A 17,736-nucleotide genomic window follows, 5' to 3' on the forward strand; every position below is an offset into this window, starting at 1 on the left:
AACAAAAAAACCAACTGGTTTTACTTGATTTAAAAAAATTGACTTCTCAGGGTCTTCCTACCTTTACCTCAAAGAAGCTATGCCTTCTGACTGTACTTCCACCTCCACAGAACCCAGGCCTCAGTCTTTTGCTGGGTGATTTAATTTGTTGTCTGTCTTGGCTGGACTGTGAGCTGCAGGGACAAGGCCATATCTTCTATGTGGATTGTCAGGGGAAAGCAATAGAGTGAAATCAAAGTTGGTTTTTGAAAACATCAACAAATTTGACAAACCTTTATCTGGACTTACCAAGTGGGGAGAGAAATAGAATATTTAAATTGCTAAAATTAGCAGTCGAAGAGAATAAAAGCCAATATTCTTTAAATGAAGAAGACATGGCCAGCACCGCAGCTCACTTGGTTAATCCTCCGCCTGTGGTGCTGGTACCCCGGGTTCTAGCCCCAGTTGGGGCACCGGGTTCTAGTCCCGCTTGCTCCTCTTCCAGTCCAGCTCTCTGCTGTGGCCAGGGAAGGCAGTGGAGGATGGCCCAAGTGCTTGGGCCCTGCACCCGCATGGGAGACCAGAAGGAAGCACCTGGCTTTGGACTGCACAGTGCGCCAGCCATAGCAGCCATTTGGGGGGTGAACCAATGGAAGGAAGACCTCTGTCTCTCTCACTGTCTAACTCTGCCTGTCAAAAAAAAAAAAAAAAAAAGTAAAAAAAAAAATGAAGAAGACATGATTCATACTTTTCAAAAGTTACATCGAAGTGTCCAGCACAGGGTCAGACTTTCCAAGGAAACATTACATAATGAACAGTAAAAAGTAAGATACATGGAAAAGATCCGGAAATTACACCAAAACTAAAATTGTCAGATTACTACTTTGAACTAGTGATTTAAAGGAACAGATAGCCATAGTAAGTAACAGAAATTTCTACAGAGAAATAGAAACCATTAAAAAGGATCGAGAACCAAATAGAAGTTCTAGAATTAAAAAGTGTGGTAATAAAAAGAAAAATGACATGATGGGCTTCATGGCAAATTAGATTCAGTAGAAAAGAAATTATTGAACTTGAAGACAAGTCAGTAGCAACCATCCAAAATGAATCACAAAGAGAAAAATGATAAAATAGTCTCAGTGATCTGTGGTATATTGCCAAGAAATCCAATACACATGCAGTTGGAATCACAAAAGGAATGGAGAGAGAGATTGAGCAGAAAAAACTATCTGAATAAATAATTGTGGAAATTTTTCCAACTTTGATAGAAAACATAAGTTCATTGATCCATAAAGCACAGTTAACTTGAAGTAGCATAAATATGAAGGATAATGAACTGTCACACTCAGATTTTATTTTTCAGTTCTAGAATTTCCATTTGTTTCTCTCTGAAAACCAGGATAATGGATAAATAATTTATGGTGTGTGTGTAGTAGACTCAACAATAAAAAGGCATGAATCAGTGATAGATGCAACAAGATACACATGCCTTAAAGACCATACCCTGAGTTAGAGGCCGGACACACAAGTCTGTTCTGGGTTCCCTCATATGGACTTTTAGGACAGGCAAAACTAACCTATAGCGATAGCCTCATCAGGCATGGAGAGAGGAAGAGATTATTGAGAAGGGTCTGGTGGAACTTTTGGGGACCGTGGAAGATGTTTGTATTTGCCAGGAATTCATCATCCTCTATACTTAGGATTTGTGTTTTTCTATGCATATAAATTGCACCTCAGTTTAAAAACCATTATTATATACAGATTGGTACCATTTAGAACAACTCCCAAGAAGAAATAGAATGTCCAGAAGTTTTTTGTTTTCTTTCTATAAGTCTTTAAATCAAGGAGGATTTTGATGGCTTTTAAAATTATTTATTGATATGAAAGTCAGAGAGAGAGAGAGAGAGAGAAAGTCTTCCATCTGCTGGTTCACTCCCCAAATGTCCGCAGCAGCCAGCGCTGGGACAGGCCAAAGTCAGGAGCCAGGAAATTCATCTGGGTCTTCTATGTGAGTAAAGGACTTGGGCTGTCTTCTACTGCTTTTTCAGGTGCATTAGCAGGAAAGTGGAGCACCAGGACTCAAGTCAGCACTTATAGGGGATGCTGGTGGCTTACTGCACTGTGCCACAACACCAGCCCCACTTTGCTGGCTTTTATGTCTGTATCCTATAAGGCATGACTGAGGTATTTGTTTTACCAAAAATTTCTTTTGATTTACTTGGAAAATGTCTGAAGTTATTTTTATTTTTTTTTTAATTTATTTGACAGAGTTAGAAAGTGAAAGAGAGAGAGAGACAGAGAAAAAGGTCCTCCTTCCATTGGTTCACCCCCTAAATGGCCACTACAGCCAGAACTATGCCGATCTGAAGCCAGGAGCCAGGTGCTTCCTCCTGGTCTCACATGTGGGTGCAGGGGTCCAAGCACTCAGGCCATCCTCCACTGCCTTCCCAGGCCACAGCAGATAGCTGGACTGGAAGAGGAGCAAGCGGGACTAGAACCCGGCACCCATATGGGATGCTGGCGACACAGGTGGAGGATTAACCAAGTGAGCCACGGCGCTAGTCCCCTGAAGTTATTTTTAAATACCAGCTTTATAATCTACATTATTCTTGTACCTCCTAGGTAAAAATGGATTAATTTTTAAAATTTTCCTTCTCCATGTGCTAAGAATAATAGAGTAGAATTGAGACACATTTCCTTGTTCTTTCTAATGGCCTAAGCCAGTGGGATGGGATCTGCTGTGCCAGTGGGCACAAGGGTTGAGCCTGGAGAGTCCTCCTGTTAACCAGAGGTAAGGCAGGGCCACTGACCCAGATGAAAAGGGATAATAAGGGGTGGTGGGAGTTCTTTGAAGTTCTGTTCTGACTGAATTTTATTCTCAGTGAAATGGTGAGCAAGATTGAGTGTAAGGGGAGGGGAGGAAGTGTTGGTGGCTTGAGGAGAGTGAAGAAGGTGTGAATTAGTCATCCAACAGAATGGGAGAGTGGGTACACTAGGGAAACATAAAGAATTCAAGGTTGCATCAGAGCCGTTTGAGGTTCATGGTGGTGAAAACAAAACTGGAACAGTCTTCATCTGGGAGCAGGCAGGCATGGTTGGATTCAGTTATGTTTGTAATTTTTCCAACTGAGTTCAAAGAATCAAGAGAACATAGGATTTGAGGATGTATAAAGAAGACTCATTACAATGACTGATGTAATTATATGATAAGACTATAACAGAGGTTACCATCACTGATCCTGCTGCTGCTGCTGCTGCTGTGACCATCATTATTATCAGGAGAGTGACTCTATTAGTCAGACTTTCATTGCTACAACCAAAATATCTGAGGAAATACTTAAGAAGGAAGAAGGCTTATTTTTGCTTACAGTGTTGGAGGTTCACAGTCCAAGATCAGGCAGACCATTAGTCTGGTGTCTGATGAGAGCAGAACAAAATCAAGGTGTGGATCACAGGGAAAGTCAGGAAGCAGAGAGAACAGCTAGGCCAAACATGGCTTTAACAACCAACCCTCTCCTGGAAGCCACCTTCCGAGGGCAGCTCCCAATGACCTAAGGCCCAGTTCTCAGAAACCATAATGGGATCGAGCCTCCACCCTTAATCCATAAACCATTAACATCAGACCATGGGGACCAAGAGCCCAACACGTAGGTCTTTAGAGGATACTCAGACTTTTATACAAACCGGAAGAGTGACCATCACGGGTCACAACTGAGGAACACAAGAACCATAGCCTCCTTTGGTTTTCTGTATCTTAACATTTTAAACCTCATTTCTAGGTAGAAACACAATTCTGCCAATCCATGAGTCCCCACTATGCCCCACACGAGCCTGCCCCTACCTCAGCCCTGCACTGCGCCCCACACGAGCCTGCCCCTACCTCAGCTCTGCACTGTGTCCCACATGAGCCTGCCCCTACCTCAGCTCTGCACTGTGTCCCACATGAGCCTGCCCCTACCTCAGCCCTCCATTGTGCATTACAGGAGCCTGCCCCTGCCTCAGCCCTGCCCTGTGCCCTACACGAGCCTGCCCCTACCTCAGCCCTGCACTGTGCCCTACACGAGCCTGCCCCTACCTCAGCCCTGCCCTGTGCCCCACATGATTCTGCCCCTACCTCAGCCCTGCACTGAGCCCTACAGGATCCTGCCCCAACCTCAGCCCTGCACTGTGCCCCACACAAGCCTGCCCCTACCTCAGCCCTGCACTGAGCCCTACAGGATCCTGCCCCAACCTCAGCCCTGCACTGTGCCGCACACAAGCCTGTCCCTACCTCAGCCTTGCACTGCGCCCCACACGAGCCTGCCCCTACTTCTTGGAGGCCAGGGCTGTGTTTATATCTGTGGACCTCAGGCTCAGACACTCATTGAGTCAATAAGCAAGCATAGATAGGAAATTTTTACTTGGAAATGGGGGCAGGGGAATAGGGCTCAGTAGCTGTAAAGCACAGGGACCTTTTTCCTGAAAGGACTATAAAAAGCATTTCCAATGGAAACTTTAAAATTAAACTTCTCACAGATGCGGGGCTGACGGGGCGGTCCTGGTGCAGGGTGCCCTGAGAAGAGCAGGGACAACGCGAATCCTTTTCCTCTGGATTGTAGCATCTCCAGCCGTCTGGTCTTCTCTCCGGGAAGAGGGGAGCTGAGGGTGCAGACGACCGTCTGTCATTGCTGTTCAGGTTACAGGGCTCAGGACTGACCCAAGTTGCAGCAAGCTGGAGTTGACTTGCCCAGCTGCCTGGGGCAGAGGCTCTCTGTCTACAGAGCTGGTGTGAGCTCTGGGAAACCAGACCAGCTGGGGATCTGTGTGGGGGCGCTCACACTAAGAGCAGGCGCTGTGGATGCCTCAGCCTGGACCCCGGCCCTCAGGAGCTCCACAGACCTGGAGCCACAGGCAAGTTCGTGGCAGGTCTCACTGACGCCCTTCTCTGCCTCTCCCCAGGCCCTCAATGGCTTCCTCATGGCAGTGACTGAAGACGGCTGTGTCTTCTACGTCTCCCCCACAGTCCAGGATTACCTGGGGTTTCACCAAGTGAGTCATCTTTGTTGCTTCAGGGCCTGCTGTGAGCCGTGTGGGGTCTTCTCTGGGGCTGTCACAGAAGAGCTGGGTCTCACCTCAGTGCCTGTGCACACACTCTGTGTGACTGATGCAAAGCTTCCCCCGGCTCTGAGAGGCAGACAACAAGGCTGCCCAGGCCCCACGCAGAGGCAGCAGGGGCAGCTGCCTCTCTTCAGTGCAGCAGGCTCCTAACGCCCATGTCCTTGTGGCAGGGACTGCAGGGGCAATTAAGTACAGGAAGCATGAAGAAGAATATGATTTACTGGGGATGGAGAACTCAACTGCACAGAATTCCTCCAAGAAGATGCAGGTAGAGCAGGATGAAACTGCTCACTAACGGCAGGCAAGGGCAGGAAACTCATGTTTCGTTCAACCCTTCTAATGTACAACCCCCTACCCAGACTTCTCAAGGCAAAGTGGCTTGAAAGGAGTTTAACAAATGCTTTATGCATAAAGTATCCACAAAATCCAAATGAGGACAGAATGCATTAGTTCTTGGTTGTGCTCAAGTCACTACTGAGGTAGCCTAGTTCCTTCAAGATTACAGGGGGACCGGCGCCACGGCTCACTAGGCTAATCCTCCACCTGGCAGCGCCAGCACACCGGGTTCTAGTCCCGGTCCGGGCGCCGGATTCTGTCCCGGTTGCCCCTCTTCCAGGCCAGCTCTCTGCTGTGGCCAGGGAGTGCAGTGGAGGATGACCCAGGTCCTTGGGTCCTGCACCCCATGGGAGACCAGGAGAAGTACCTGGCTCCTGTCTTCGGGTCAGCGCCGTATGCCGGCCGCAGCGCGCTGGCAGCGGTGGCCATTGGAGGGTGAACCAACAGCAAATTCTCTGTCTCTCTCTCACTGTCCACTCTGCCTGTCAAAAAAAAAAAAAAAATTAAAACAAACAAACAAACAAAAAAGATTACAGGGAAAAATACCTCTTTCAACAGATAACAGATTGAACTTGGATCTCCTTGGAAATGAGCATTTTGCTCTAATTGAATTAAATCTTATTGTCAGAACAGCTGATGCCTGGCTTCCAGGAACATCTTTCTTCCCACATCCTTCTTCCTCAGAGCTTCAAGCCAACTCTTAGGCTACTCCAATGGCTTCCTAAGGGTGTCTCCCATCTCAGACTGAAGATTTGTGATTTATCTCCTGGGAAGTTGCTCCTCCCTCCCCTGTACTCGAGAGGGCCACCCATTGTATTACAAAAGAGTCAAATAAGCCCAGAGGGGAATCAGGAGCACAGTGAAGCAGACAGCACCTAGGCTGGAGAGGGACTGGGCACAGGAGGCCAGGAGGCCTGGTCACCAGAAGAGAGGTCAGAGGAGCTGGACTGGCCACGACATATAAGATGAATGGGCCACACTAGCCTCTGGAGGGTAGGAAGCAGCCTGGAGTAAGACACAGTCCCTTGGTCTTTGCAGTCAGACATCATCTATCAGAGTGTGTATGAGCTGATCCACAAGGAAGACAGAGCCGTGTTCCAGAGCCAGTTCCGCTGGCATCCAGACCCAGCACCTGTCAGCAGAGCAGCGGAGCAGGACACCAGCTGTAAGTCGCCAGTGCTTGGAGGGGAAAGGGTGGAACATGGAATCAATCCTGTGTGTGTGTGTTTTGACCTTCTCAGTCCATGATGAGGAAATTAGGCCTGGCAGTGAGGCTTTCTCCATTCAAATGTCTGCTCCAGTAAGCACTAAGGGAGCACTCTTGGCTTCCAAGCCTGTGAGGGGAAGGCAGGAGGACTGTGCATCAGGATCAGGGCTCCTGTCTTAGAACCCTCTCGTTTCTCTGACCTCATCTGACCATCCTCAATCCTCATGCGGCACGAATTTCTGTTGTTTTTACTACCAGTAGGATGCAGGGATCTTTGAGTGTCTTGTTCACTGATAATCGCCAGTGGCCAGGACAGTACCTGAGAGAAAATGAGCACTCAGTAAATATTAGTGTCTTGAATGAATGAATGGATGGATGAATGTGCAGATGACAAGACTGAGATTTCCCTGGTGGATCCAGCTGGTGAGTGGAAGGACTCTCACCGGGGGAGAGACCTTGCTGCTCACGTGGAGGCATTCCCAACCACATCTGCCTAGCTGGTGAGTGCACGAGAGGGGTTCTCATCGTGGGCTGGGCGATGCTGAGTAACCAGAGACAAAAGGCAGTCTGTCATTTTCAGGTAAATGCCACTGTGTTAGCCCAGACACAGGCCCCTCTCCAAGGATTTAGAGTGCGTTGAATGCACCCACACAGATGTGGGGAAAGGCTCTTCTCTGTTTTGTTGTAATGATCAGAAAAGAGTGAAATACTCCCCAAATAGAGGTTTGAGCTAGAAAAATGCAGCTGTGTGCCAATATTGACACACTAATATATTTTTTTAGTAGGAAGCCTAAAATATTAAATAAAAATAAACTTACAAGACCAGCTGTAAGAATTGGTTGTGTAACTTCTCAAGACTTTTAGTTCTGACCAACTTTGGCTGCATGATGATTTTAGCCATCTTTCTCCAAACCTGCTTTCTTTCCAGATGGCCACCCATGACTCGACCTGTCAGCTGCCATCCCAGCTGGGTAACATCACTTCTCGGGAGATGTCTCTCTGCTTCCCTGTCCTTTCCCGTCAGATTATCAGCCCCTTGAAGTGAGGAGCTTTCTCAGCACTGAACTTTGCTCCTCTGTTCTCACCCTGTCCCTGATGACTGACCAGGCACCAGAGAAGGAGCAGAGGTCACAGTCCAGCCTGAGCTGTGGCCCTGTGTGGGGCTCTGCTGAGAAACAAGCCTCAGAGTGGGTGGGGATCTTTCTAAAGCTCCCAGGTAGTCCCAGGCCAAGGCACAATGTCAGCAAAGCAGATCCTCAACTGTCACCTGGTCCTGCACTGTTTGCCCCTAACCCGATGGTTCCTTACATTTATTCATTTCTTTTTTTATATATAATTTTTTTTTTGGACAGGCAGAGTGGATGGATAGTGAGAGAGAGAGACAGAGAGAAAGGTCTTCCTTTTGCTATTGGTTCACCCTCCAATGGCCGCCACAGCTGGCGCGCTGCGGCCGGCGCAGCGCGCTGATCCGAAGGCAGAAGCCAGGTGCTTTTCCTGGTCTCACATGGGTGCAGGGCCCAAGCACTTGGGCCATCCTCCACTGCCTTCCTGGGCCACAGCAGAGAGCTGGCCTGGAAGAGGGGCGACCGGGACAGAATCCGGCACCGGGACTAGAACCCGGTGTGCCGGCGCCGCCAGGTGGAGGATTAGCCTATTGAGCCGCGGTGCTGGCCCATTTATTCATTTCTTAAAGAAGCTAGTGACTCCCTAGTTTAATTGTATTTTATACACAAATCTAAAATATTTGAGAATACCTTAAAAAATGGTCAATGGTAATGCTATGTAGATTTTTTGCTTATTATGTTGAATAGATATGCACTAATATTTCTTGCCATTTGTTCAAAATGCCAATAACATTCAAAATTATCTCACTTTGGGCTGGTGTTGTGGCACAGTGAGTTAAGCTACCACATGTGGTGCTGGTATTCCATATCAGAGCACCAGTTTGAGTCCCAGCTGCTCTGCTCCTATCCAGCTTTCGGCTAATGTGCCTAGAGGAAGCAGCAGAAGATAGGCAAGTACCCCTGTCACCTACATGAGAAATCCTGATGGAGTTCCAGGCTCCTGGGTTAGATTTGGCCCAACCCCACCTGTTGTGGTCATCTGGGGAGTGAACCAGCAGAAAGAAGATCTTCCTCTGTCTTTGTCTCTACCTCTTCCTGTCACTATGCTTTTCAAACAAATAATTAAAAATGAATCTTTAAAATAAAGAAATTGGGGCTGGCGCTGTGGCATAGTGGGTAAAGCCTCCACGTGCAATCCAGCGTCCCATATTTGCCAGTTTGAGTCCTGGCTGCTCCACTTCTGATCCAGCTCTCTGCTATGGCTTGGGGAAGCAGTGGAAGATGGCTCATGTTCTTGGGCCCCTGCACCCACGTGGGAGACCTGAAAGAAGCCCCTGGCTCCTAGCTTCGGACTGGCCCAACTCCAGCCGTTGTGGCCAACTGGGGAGTGAACATGTGGATGGAAGATCTTGCTCCCTGTCTCTGCCTCTGCCTCTCTGTAACTCTGCCTTTCAAATAAATAAAGAAGATAAAAAAATTACCTCACTTTATTTATAGCATGATGGAAGATGGAATAATACCATCCAAAATAATTTTTAGTGTATTTCTATCACTTTTATTTATGCCTTGTGTTATATGGAAGGTATGAATAACAATCTTTGGTGTAGTGTGTCCTGTAGTGAATTTAAAATGCACCATTATAACCCTTACTTTCACTTTCTTGGAATTTTCTATATTTTGTCTCAATCCTCAAATAAAATATTGATTGGAAATGCCATGCTCATTTAGAAAGAGTATCCTAAATTTTAAGCCGTAGTCACGATATCTATATGTGTGAATGTCACAGTGAGCAATAGACTTTTTTTTTTAAAGATTTTATTTATTTGAAAGACAGAGTTACAGAGAGAAGTAGAGACAGAGAGAGTGGTCTTCCATCTGCTGGTTCACTCCCTAGATGGCCGCAATGGCCAGAGCTGCGCTGATCTGAAGCCAGGAATCAGGAGCTTCCTCCTGGTCTCCCACGTGGGTGCAGGGGCCCAAGGACTTGGGCCATCTCCTACTGCTATCCCAGGCCATAGCAGAGCTGGATCGGAAGCGGAGCAGCTGGGAAGAGAACCAGCGCCCATATGGGAGGCCTATGCTGCAAGCATCAGCTTTAACCTGCTGCACCACAGCACCAGCCCTGAGCAATACACTTTTGTGTGCTTTATGAAACTGGCAAGTTGAAATTAAGTATGCCCTGTTGTCCATAACAATGTAAACTCTAAAATATCGTTTAAAATTTCATGGTTTTTAATTCTTGTATACATTTATACTCCCACAGAAGCAGAACCCATGACATTATCTGCTTACATATTTATAAATACATGACAATTTTCTTCAAAATATAAGTAAAATCTTAACAACAGTGCTATAAATATGCCAGAAAATGTCTAAATATCACCCTACCTAAACCAAACTCAAGTTGATGTTTGCTTTATACATGGGTGTAGATGATATGTTCTAACAGTTATGGAGGGTGTGTGCCAGCCACTGTACTGGAGGCTGTATTAAATGAGATTAAGGAACGGCAGCAGAACTTGTAAATTCATACTTGGATTAAGCCCTTCTCTTCATTCTTCCCTTTAAAACTTATAGGGTTGCTAAATTATTCCAAACCTGACTCCCATTTTAGTCCTCCAAAGAATTTAAGTCTAGACAAATCAGATTTTCATGTGACACATGGGAAGCCATTTGGCATAAGCATTATGATTTGTCAGGTTGAGAATAGAGCAAAATAGAACATAATTGGCTTTTGCACCTTTAGACATACTAATGAAGCATGGATAACACTTTATTTTTAACCCAAGAGTTTAGCTTTCTTCCTACTACTGTCTGAGAGGACTTTCCTGCAAATTCCCGGTGTGGGAAAGGAGGAGATTGAACCAGGACCCCAAGAAATGGGAGAACAGCATTCACCACAAAAGTGCTTTCTCCTGGGAGACCATCTGGTCACTTTTCTGTGTATGGTTTTCTTTCCCTGCCAATGTGACATTATACACCCACTGTAGAAAGCGAGAATGAGAAAATCGTCATTTCTATCCAACTTAGTTCAGTTCAGTCTTCCATTTAATTGGTGTCTGCTGAGCACCCAGTATGTTCTTTTTTTAAAAAAAAAAATGTATTTATTTGAAAGGCAGAGCTACAGAGTGGCAGAGGCGGGTGGGGGGGTGTCTTCCATCCACTGATTCACTCCCCCATATGGTTGCAACAGTCGGAGCTGCACCAGTCTGAAGCCAAAAGCCAGGAGCTTCTTCCAGGTGTACCACACAGGTGTAGGGGCCCAAGGACTTGGGCCATCTTCCACTGCTTTTCCAGGCCATAGCAGAGAGCTGGATCAGAAGTGGAGCAGCCGGGACTCAAACTGACACCCACGTGGGATGCTGGCACTGCAGGCAGCGGCTTTACTCACTACACCAAAGCACCAGCCCTGAGTACCCATTATGTTCTAGGGATAGAGTATTGAGCAAAGGAGACAAAATTCCTATTTGATAGTTCTTAAATTTTACTGGGGTAAGAGGCCCTCCCCCAAAGGAATAAATATATAATAAGTCAAGGTGTAGATTATTTACTTATTGTGGCCTCTTGCCGCAGTCAAAAGTTAAAAAAGATGTGTGAGGCTGTTGCCAACATAACTCGGCATGCTGTTGTACAATAAGCTTTAAGTGACAGCACACAACTCTTGCTGTGCATCATTTTTATATTGATCCTCATGGCACCATGAAGGCAGGCAGGCAGGCCTGTTGGCAGCATTTCATGAATTAGAAAGCCAGCCTAAGTGAGCCTAAGTGACTGATCAAGGTCGTCCTGCCAGTGAAGGACAAAGTTCACTTGGAGACAGGGCTTACAACCCTGCATTTTCTCCACCCACCAGTGGCTCCCAGAGCTGTAGACATTTCCGCCCTGTAAGGTAATGGTTCTGGTGACATATCCTCAGTCTGTCTTTGTCCTTCCAGCTTTGCCTGGACAGAGGTTTCTCCCACTTGCCGGCACCCCCACTGACAACATGCAGCATCCTCCCCTGGAGAACTCCTCCTGTCTGGAGAGAAGCTTTGTCTGCCGATTCCGCTGCCTTCTGGACAATTCTTCCGGGTTTCTGGTAATCACACAGCCTTTAGAGGGGCAGGAATTTCCTGAACTAGGTATGACTCTGCTTAGGATTGGGCTAGGCCTCCTCACCACCATTGGAAAGATCTTCAGGCCTTCAGCTCACTGCCATTCCAGAGGATTGGCCTGTTGAAGACAAGAGTTGTCTTTTGAATCTTCTTCTGCCTACTTAAGACTTGGAATATGTTTACTTGAGATTTATTACACCTGTTACTTCTGGTTCAGCCATAACTAGGAGTCCTAGGTGAACTGAGGATGTTAACATCTATCTTCTTCACCGTCACCTGCAGCTCAACTAATGCTGTGCTGTGCAGGTCTATGGAAAGGGCTATGTAGGTTAGGGCTCAATAAAGGGCTAAGATGCCATGAAGAATGACCAGGGCAGAACAGAAGAGTGAGGTGGCTCGAGGTCTGTGCATACTTGTGCTGCAGAGTGGGAGAGGGGGAGAATTCAACCGTAGACTGGGCACCACTTAATTGCATAAGGGAGAAGTTGTATCTAATGTTTTAGCTACTTAACATCCTCTTTTCTCTGTTGATTATGTTTGGGGTCTTCTTTTTCCAGGAATTGAATTTTCAGGGCCATCTTAAATTCCTCCCTGGGCAGAACAAGTCAGAGAATGACGTCCTCTCGTCTCCTCAGCTCACCCTGTTTGCTGTTGCAACACCTCATCAGCCTCTCACCATCCTGGAGCTCCAAAATAAACCATTTCTTTTCCAAACAAAACACAAATTGGATTTCACACCTATAGCCTGTGATTCCAGGTATACCCCTTTGACCAGACACCCTGACTCCTAGGGACACAATAGTGCTCCAAGACCAGTTTTGGCTCGAATCCTGACAAGAACAGTTGGCCAATACTGTCCAGATGGGCTGTGTGAAATGAGCAGGAAGCACACTGTTTATAGGTGCAATATACCAAAATTTCCAAGTCAGATATAGTGTCTGGGATAGAGTGTGATGCAGATGACAAATCCTAGGAATTGCTTGTCTCCCTTTTGGAGACTTCCATTAACATCCTAGTGAAGCCCCACAAAGTCCCAATATGAAGAAATGTCTGAACCCCCCCCCCCTTTTTTTTTAAAGATTTATTTTATTTATGTATTTGAAAAGCAGAGTTACAGAGAGACAGAGAGACACACACACACACACAGAGGTCTTCCATCCACTGGTTCACTCCCCAGATGGCTGCAATGGCTAGAGCTGAGCCAATCTGAAGCCAGGAGCCAGGAGCTTCTTCCAGGTATCTCACATGGGTGCAGGGGCCCAAGGACTTGGGCCATCTTCTACTGCTTTCCCAGGCCATTAACAGTGAGCTGGATCAGAAGTGGAGCAGCCAGGACTCAAACCAGTGCCCATATGGAGTGCCTTCACTGCAGGTAGCAGCTTTACCTGCTATGCCACTTATTTCCAAACTTATCTAGCAGTAAAACCTTTCATGGAGGAAACATAAATTAACATGTTACAGTATCAATGTTTTGTTTTTTAAGATTTATTTATTTTTATTTGAAAGGCAGAGTTACAGAGAGGCAGAAGCAGAGAGAGAGGAAGAGTGAGTCTTCTATCCCCTGGTTCGCTCCCCAAAAGGCTGCAACAGCTGGAGCTGCATAGATCCGAAGCCAGGAGCCTGAAGCCAGGGGTTCAGGGGCCCAAGGACTTGGGCCATCTTCCACTGCTTTCCCAGGCCATAGCAGAGAGCTGGATCAGAAGTAGAATAGCCAGGATTCTAACCAGCGCCAATATTGATTGCCGGCACTGCAGGCGGCAGCTTTACCCGCCTATGCCACAACAGCGACCCCAGTATCAGTGTTTCTTAGAATATAGTCTAGAAAATACCAGTTTAATAGCAAGTGATCCAATATACTGTTTTTATTTTTAAGATTTATTTTATTTATTTGAAAGAGTTACAGAGAGAGAGAGAGAGAGAGGTGTTCCATCTGTTGGTTCACTCCCCAGTTGGCCACAACGCCTGGAGCTGCGCTGATCCAAAGCCAGGAGCTTCTTCTGGGTCTCCCACGCGGGTGCAGGGGCCCAAGGACTTGGGCCATCTTCTACTGCTATTCCATGCAATAGCAGAGAGCTGGATTGGAAGAGGAGCAGCCAGGTCTCGAACCAGCACCCATATGGGATGCCAGTGCTTCAGGCCAGGGCGTTAACCCACTGTGCCACAGCGCCAGCCCCTAATATACTGTTACTTGAATGGCTTTCGAGGTTCACCTTTTCCTGTAAGAGACTGTTCCTTCCTGTGTTTGGGAGAACTGGAATCCTGTGACAAAAGGTGCTCTCTCACAAGCACAATTTTGTATCGCGTTTCAGACTGTCTATACCCCAGGGAAAAACTCCGGTTCCACAGTACAGGCAAATAAACACAGGCTTAAGGCCGAGTTTCAAACTGACTACATGTATGGCATCAGTGGCGGGGTGCTCAGTGTGGTGTCCCCTAAGTATCTTGTCCCAGCCTTGCTCGTGTGAGAGCGGCGCTTTCTAGACCTGCAGTGGCCAGAGGAGGCACACTTGAGTCCAGAACGGCACCCGACGGTGGGCTCAGGGGTAAAAGTCCTGCTTCAGGGATGGTCCTGGGGCAGGGTCCTGACTGTGGGGTGGGGCGGGGCGCCTCCTTTCTGCGGATTTTCTGCTGTGGAGTTAAAGGATAAGGTGCGGTGTGTTGTCTACGCAGAGGAAAGGTGATCCTGGGCTACACGGAGAGTGAGCTCTGCAGGAAGGGGTCGGGCTACCAGTTCATCCACGCTGCGGACATGATGTACTGCGCGGAGAACCACGTGCGGAGTGAGTTCAGGAGGCACCCTGGGCCCCCGCAGCCCCCGGGAGGCGGAGGAGGGCTCGCTTCACACAGCCCCTCTGGTTCTCACCTCGCCCGCCCCCGGGGGGAAGCCTCCCCCGCCCGCCTCCCCACCCCGCCCCCGCTGAGGGCGGCCAGGCTTCCCCGCGAGCCCCGCCCCCGCCCCTGTCTCCACAGTGATGAGAACCGGCGAGAGCGGCCTCACGGTGTTCAGGCTGCTCACCAAGCGCGCCGGCTGGCTGTGGGTGCAGTCCAACGCGCGCCTCGTGTTCCGCGGCGGCCAGCCAGACTGCATCGTGGCCCGGCAGCGGGCGCTGACGTAAGTGAGGGGCCGTGTAGTGAACAAGGCCCGGATGAGGCCGTGACGTAAGTGAGGGAGGGGCCGGTCCTGAGGAGGGCGCTGTCACAGGTGAGGCCCTGAGGTGAGGGAGGGGCCGTGTCCTGAACAAGGCCCGGATGAGGCCCTGACGTGAGGGAGGGGCCGTGTCCTGAACAAGGCCCGGGTGAGGCCCTGACGTGAGGGAGGGGTCGGTCCTGAGGGGGGCGCTGTCACAGGTGAGGCCCTGACGTGAGGGAGGGAGGGGCCGTGTCCTGAACAAGGCCCGGATGAGGCCCTGACGTAAGGGAGGGAGGGGTCGGTCCTGAGGAGGGCGCTGTCACAGGTGAGGCCCTGACGTGAGGGAGGGGCTGTGTCCTGTACAAGGCCCAGATGAGGCCCTGAGGTGAGGGAGGGGCCGGTCCTGAGGAGGGCGCTGTCACAGGTGAGGCCCTGAGGTGAGGGAGGAGCCGTGTCCTGAAGAAGGCCCGGATGAGGCCCTGACGTGAGGGAGGGGCCCGGTCCTGAGGAGGGCGCTGTCACAGGTGAGGCCCCGAGGTGAGGGAGGGGTCGGTCCTGAGGAGGACGCTGTCACAGGTGAGGCCCTGAGGTGAGGGAGGGGCCGTGTCCTGAACAAGGCCCGGATGAGGCCCTGACGTGAGGGAGGGGCCCGGTCCTGAGGAGGGCGCTGTCACAGGTGAGGCCCTGAGGTGAGGGAGGAGCCGTGTCCTGAAGAAGGCCCGGATGAGGCCCTGACGTGAGGGAGGGGCCCGGTCCTGAGGAGGGCGCTGTCACAGGTGAGGCCCTGACGTGAGGGAGGGAGGGGCCGTGTCCTGAACAAGGCCCGGATGAGGCCCTGAGGTGAGGGAGGGGCCGTGTCCTGAACAAGGCCCGGATGAGGCCCTGACGTGAGGGAGGGGCCCGGTCCTGAGGAGGGCGCTGTCACAGGTGAGGCCCCGAGGTGAGGGAGGGGTCGGTCCTGAGGAGGACGCTGTCACAGGTGAGGCCCTGAGGTGAGGGAGGGGCCGTGTCCTGAACAAGGCCCGGATGAGGCCCTGACGTGAGGGAGGGGCTGTGTCCTGAGGGGGGCGCTGTCACAGGTGAGGCCCCGAGGTGCGGGCGATGGGCGGTGAGGACCCTGCCTGACTGAGGGGTCCAGGTAAGTGAGGGGTAATCGGAAGCAGGGTCAGCGTCTCCGCTGGGGGACGCAAGGGGACTGCGTGCTGGAGGTGTCACCAGGTATGGGCCCCCTGCGGGCGGAAGTTGCTCAGAGGATCGTTTATTCACGCGTGGAGATGGAGGAGCCTGGGAAGCCGTGGTTCCTGCAGAAGCCGCTCCCTGAGAAGCGGTTTGCTGGGAGGGGGAGGTGTCTAGGCCGCGGAGAGGGAGCAGCGCGGCCTTTCCTGCGGCACCGTGCGTGCTGCTCGGATTGTGTTCAGCGGTTTCAGTCGATCCCAGCAGCTCAAGAGAGTACATTTCAGCTTCTCTGTCCATGCGGCGGAGCCTTCATCTTACTGAATCCTACACGCTTGTTTACACCCCACACTCCTGGGTGAAGCCACCAGTCCAGGAGTCCCTGCAGGTGCAGCAGGCCTGAGTGGGGGCCTCCTCTCCAGCCGTTAGTCCCCAAGCCCCCACTTTCTCTGACTGTGGAGTAGGGAGAGTACTCCTGCAGGGACCATTGTGAGGGGTGAGGAAGCAGACCAGCTAAGTCAGCCTTTTCCATACTTGGCCAGCAGAGTCGCACGAGAGCCTGCACGTGGCCTTAGTTTTCTGTGTGCAAGCCTCGGGTCTCTGCTTTGTGCTTAGTCCAAGCATGCGCACACACACCATGTCTTCCCCACAGTGAGCTTTGCTTCTGCAACCCCAGGTGGGAATCCTCTCAGCTTCCTGGCTCACCGATTCTCATCCTCATTGTAGAAAATTGTCAGGCCTGGACCTAAGTAGCTGTTAGCATTGAGGCCCTGGATACCAATTGTGGGGAATTTGTTACTCTGTCCAGAATTCAGTTACTGAATCTAGACTCTTCCATCAACCATATTCAGAAGAAGTTACTGTCTTCCATTGCTTTCTGCAGAAATCTGGCTGTGTGTCTCTCCTAAGGAATGGCATTCCTTCAACCCATCTTCTTCATTTGCTCACATACTCCTGCTGTGAATTTGTGCCATGTGGCCTTTTGGGAAAAGGAATCAGAGTGTCACTCTGTAGGCTTTTCCCAGTACCTCTGTTTTGCCTTGCAAAAATGAAAGTGCTCTCCTGTCTCTTCCTGGGTAACACAGGGCACTGACCATTTACTTCCAGAATCAGGATTTCCTGTTTAACCTTTCATGCCCTCTTCCTTAACAGTCTGTAACATACTTTGAAAACTGAAGCAGGTAGATAAATGGAAAACTGCTTTTTACCTTGTTCTTTTTACCTTGCCCAGCTCTCATATGAATCTGTGGCATGCCTGTATTAAATGGACAGTCAGGATTGGAGACTGAGGGTATGACAAGCCCAGAAAGGTATCTGGCCCAGTTCTCATTTAGTGCCATGCTCTGAACAGTGACTAGAACGCCCAAATGTGCCACACATAAAATCAGCCTTTAATCTTGCTGAGTAATATCTAGATCATGGAAAAATTACAGAACTGTGTCAGCTAACTTGGATTCTGCATATGATTCCACCTGGCTTCAAAAAAGCACCTTATAATATGCCTCAGTTTACTGCCTTTCAAAAATGTGAGGGCTTTAATATTCAGTTTCTTCTTATCAGTTCTACTATTATGTGGACTTATTAAGCAAGAGATCCAGAAATCAGTGGTTTTTTTTGGGTAATGTTTGTTTAATTGAGTGTAGAAGTAATAATGGC

At 49.2% G+C, this 17,736-nt stretch overlaps 1 protein-coding gene across 8 annotated transcripts in view; it reads left to right on the forward strand.

The window, feature by feature from the left end:
* Positions 1 to 17,736, forward strand: part of LOC100358544 (aryl hydrocarbon receptor) — a 59,494-nt gene that overhangs the window by 15,433 nt on the left and 26,325 nt on the right. For 4 of the 8 annotated variants that reach the window (XM_089330390.1, XM_089330391.1, XM_070071710.2 and 1 more), the window contains 6 exons: positions 4,918 to 5,007; positions 6,451 to 6,577; positions 11,619 to 11,761; positions 12,335 to 12,534; positions 14,448 to 14,557; positions 14,748 to 14,889. In XM_089330390.1, the coding sequence (XP_089186516.1) occupies positions 4,918 to 5,007; positions 6,451 to 6,577; positions 11,619 to 11,761; positions 12,335 to 12,534; positions 14,448 to 14,557; positions 14,748 to 14,889 (812 nt within the window). The other 4 variants (XM_089330389.1, XM_089330388.1, XM_089330385.1 and 1 more) reach the window with 4 other exon arrangements.

Source organism: Oryctolagus cuniculus, chromosome 4 (genome assembly GCF_051225735.1).
Source record: "Oryctolagus cuniculus isolate XC-2025 breed Fujian yellow rabbit chromosome 4, ASM5122573v1, whole genome shotgun sequence".
Taxonomy (NCBI): Eukaryota; Metazoa; Chordata; class Mammalia; order Lagomorpha; family Leporidae; genus Oryctolagus; species Oryctolagus cuniculus.